We start from the raw sequence: 4,252 nt of genomic DNA, 5'->3' as shown, positions 1-4,252 counted from the left end.
TTTATTTGCAGAAAATTATTTTATCATCAAAGAGCACAAAACTCCTAGGCCAAGTTTCATGATTTTCACGCCGCTCCAACAAAAATACAAAATATATATATATATATATATATATATATATATATATATATATATATATATATATATATATATATATATATATATATATATATATATATATATATATATCGCAAAACAACTATATACAAGTTGCCATAGGTGTGAATCATATGCTTAAAAAGGCCATAAGTATGTAACAAAAATTTTAAGTATTCATTTACAGTACGATGCAATCTTAATAGTAGTTTTCTTGACTCTTTTAAGATAAAAGAAATAGAAAAGGCAAAACAAATTATATTCGTGCATAAGAAGACCGCGTAAGTGAAAAAGTTGCATTTGTATGCTTTAGTAAGTTGTTATTTTGTGTAAAGTGTTGATATAGAATTTGAGTGCATTGCTTGTATTGATATTTAAAGTAGATTGCATATATGGTAAATAGATTCCTATTATTGTATGTATATTGAAATTTGGAGATTGTTATTATTGTTATTTATAGTTGAATATGTTGATTATCCCATTTAGAGCTAGCCGTTATGTTGCCGAATTTTAGAAAAAAAATAATTACAGTATGTTTATTGTTCTGCTTATTGCGAGATAAAACTAAGAATAAGTATAGAAAAAGTAGTGGAAGAGCTCGGTGGTGATGAGTCAATCGATGAGGTGGAATGCATCAAACGTGTACTTGGAGAAAGGCACGGTTATACTCAGGTTGTGGTAGGAAAGTGAAAAATGTATCACCTTATTACGCACCAACACATTAACAAGTACTTTAACAATTGCTAGAAACCTAAATGCCCTTTCTCAACAGTTGACTTAACAGTTGGGTCAACAATTTACTTAACAAATACAACAAATGATATTATCTCAAAACCCTAACTCGCAAGTCGCATCATTTCACTTTGATTTTGGTCCCTCACAATTACGAATTTCAAACTATTCGGTCAAAGATGCAGATGATGCAAATGATGAAAGTGATGAAGGTGATGGTTATTTATTAGAATCTTTTAACCAATTTCCTAACATGTATTTATGTTTTGTAAAACGTTATATGAAATGTGTTATAAATGAACTGAGATTGTAAAATTTTAATATTTTTGTTATTAACTTTACTATTTTAAATTGTTTGTAATGAAGAAACTAAAAAAAATAAACAAAAAAGAGGGAAATATAATTTTGTACGACTATGGCGATGACATGTCGTGCCTATCGGTTTAACTATGCGACAACATGTTGTGGCTATAGGTAGACCAATGACGATGACATGTCGTGGTTAAACAATATATTAATTTTTTAAAGTTTACAATTTCTTAAAAGGATGTAAGGCCAATTGGGTTATTTCAAATCTAAATACGAAACAAATACAATTCTTTTATATATGTGATGTTATGTTATGATACCTAAAACCTTCCACTCAAATCTAAATATACTTGAGACTTGTTTATTTTTTAAGGGGTATAATCAATGTTTCAAAAACTAGTTTTTTAGTTTAACCGGTATGGTGATCGGTTCCCAGTTCAACTGGTTCGACCGTCGGCTCAACCGGTTTTATAATTTTCATCTTTTTTTTGTTATTTTCCTACATACACATAGACATCTACAAGTTTAAACATTAAAAATACACATAAATACAAGTTCAAAATCAATCAAAATACATTTAAAACACATAAACATATGTTTTACATCAATCCATGTACATCAAAAATATAATATAATATAATACGGAAACAAAATATAGTTTAGAAGAATACAAACGCATTAAAAAACTTGATAACACTTACCATTTGTTTTTATTCAAAGAAATCTAAACATATTTGAAAAAAAAAACAAAAAATCGTTATGAAAATTATTCATTTCCATGTGTGTTTATTTAATTAATTTAACCAGCTCAACAATTCATTCGGGTTCAGAAGTAATCAGCTCAACCATATATTTGTAAAAACTAACCACTTCATTCCGGTTGAGAAGTAAACATAAAACAATGCTAGTTGCCGCTTCATTCTTTGGTTCCCGGTCGAACCGATTTGAAAGGCCGGTTCAAACCGGTTTTTAAAACATTGGGTATAATTAGATTGTGTAAGCCCAAATGGGGCAATAATTATGATTATCATTAAAACATTAACGCCACTTGGGTTGTTTCAAATGTTAATACAAAACAAATGCAATGTATTATCATGGGTTGTTTCAAATGTTAATACAAAACAAATGCAATGTATTATATACGATATATTATGTTACGATACCTAAAAGCTTTCAATCAAATCTAAATATACTTCCGGTTGCGACTTGTTTATTTTTTACCGGGTATAAATGGATAGTGTAAGCCCAAATGGGGGCTTAATTTGTGATTATCATTAAGACATTAACGCCACTTGGGTTGTTTCCAATATTAATACAAAACAAATGCAATGTATTAAATACGATATGTTATGTTACGATAACTAAAGCTTTCAGTCAAATCTAAATATACTTGCCACTTGTTTATTTTTTACTGGGAATAATTGGATTGTGTAAGCCCAAATGAGGGATTAATTAGTGATTATCATTAAGACAATAACGCCACTTGGGTTCTTTACAAATCAAATGCAATATTTAATATTTAATATACGATATGTTATGTTACGATACCTAAAAGCATTCAGCAAATGTAAACATACTTGCGACTTGTTTTATTTCTCCTGGGTATAATTGGATGGTGTTAGCCCAAATGGGGGCGTAATTTGTGATTATCATTATGACAATAGCCACTTGGGTAATTTCAAGATTTAAATCAAAGGCCTTTGTGTCCAATGGGGAAGTTTTGGCGACTTTGCTTAAACTGCATGCGTAAGTTGCTCGCCTTTGAACATGCCAAATGGTCATTCCAATATCACATAACATCCTATAAATACCCATACGTAATTCATGTCCCTCCATCATCAAACTTCAGTTATCCAACAAAGTAACTATAGCAATGGTGTCTTTTAAACTCTCATTTACACTTGTTTGTTTCTTTACCCTAGCAATTCTTCACACCATCAATGCCCAAAACTCCCAACAAGATTACTTAGATACTCACAATGCAGCTCGTGCCGAAGTGGGTGTCGCAAACATTGTATGGAATGCCACTGTGGCTACGTATGCTCAAAACTATGCTAACCAGAGGAAAGCCGACTGCAATCTTGTCAATTCTGGTGGACCTTATGGCGAGAACCTTGCTAAAGGTAGTGGTACCTTCTCAGGCACTGCAGCAGTGAATTTATGGGTAGCTGAGAAGACTTATTATGATTATGCCACAAATACTTGTGCTGGTGGACATGTTTGTGGACACTATACTCAAGTGGTGTGGAGTAATTCTAATCAACTTGGATGTGCAAGGGTTCAATGTACTAATAATAGTTGGTGGTTCGTTATTTGCAGCTATTATCTTAGTGGAAACATCAATGGCCAATCTCCTTACTAGTGAACTTCAGTTATGTTGCTGGTTATATATATATAGATGTATAACATATGAACAAATATATATATATATATATATATATATATATATATATATATATATATATATATATATATATATATATATATATATATATATATATATATATATATATATATACATCTTTTTGGTGTAATAAAGAATAAAAGTGATAGTGAAACATTGTTTGTCTTTCGATTGCTTGTGTTCATCTTCTTCTCTGTCATATTTTGTAATTATGTATTTAGCAAATATATAGAGGAAACGAGTCTGAAAAATACCATAACAGCATACTGATCATATACTCTTACGCGAGAAGTATTCAAGAATTTTCCAGAAAATATCACAAAATATTGAAACTAAAAGTTTAGTATAATGATAGACACATGCATTAACGAATTGATATTATCTACCCACACTTGGTACCTCAAATACAAATAATGTCTAAAGAATCGTCCATGCATCTTGTCATATTTTTATCAATAGTTGAGTAAATTACATTTTTGGTCCATAAAAATCGATTTGTAATTTTGGTCTTATTTTTGAAGTTTCAAAATGATTTGAGTAAATTATAAAAATCAATGACGTCCATTTGTTTTACAAAAAATTGCAAATTTAGTCAAAGTTTGAATTTCATGGTTTACTTGTAGAGTTGATCTTCATAGTAACTTTCTTACCACTACAGTGTCGAAACATGGGGTCATGCAGTTGTGGAGTAAGAAAGCAATTGTGGGGTAG

The 4,252-nt window shown here is 30.3% G+C and overlaps 1 protein-coding gene across 1 annotated transcript; it reads left to right on the top strand.

Moving 5' to 3' along the window:
* Positions 1-2,991: 2,991 nt before the first annotated feature.
* On the top strand, positions 2,992-3,499 carry LOC145124136 (pathogenesis-related leaf protein 4-like). The gene has a single exon (XM_079059365.1). It carries the CDS (start codon positions 3,011-3,013, stop codon positions 3,497-3,499), a length of 489 nt encoding a protein of 162 aa, XP_078915491.1. The 5' UTR covers positions 2,992-3,010.
* The last annotated feature ends 753 nt before the right edge of the window (positions 3,500-4,252 follow it).

The sequence above is a fragment of the Lactuca virosa genome, chromosome 7 (assembly GCF_052849685.1).
Source record: "Lactuca virosa cultivar CGN04683 chromosome 7, Lactuca_virosa_CGN04683_v6, whole genome shotgun sequence".
Lineage (NCBI taxonomy): Eukaryota > Viridiplantae > Streptophyta > Magnoliopsida > Asterales > Asteraceae > Lactuca > Lactuca virosa.
Note: the sequence above shows the minus strand (reverse complement) of the source record. Positions and strands in the feature narration are given on the sequence as shown.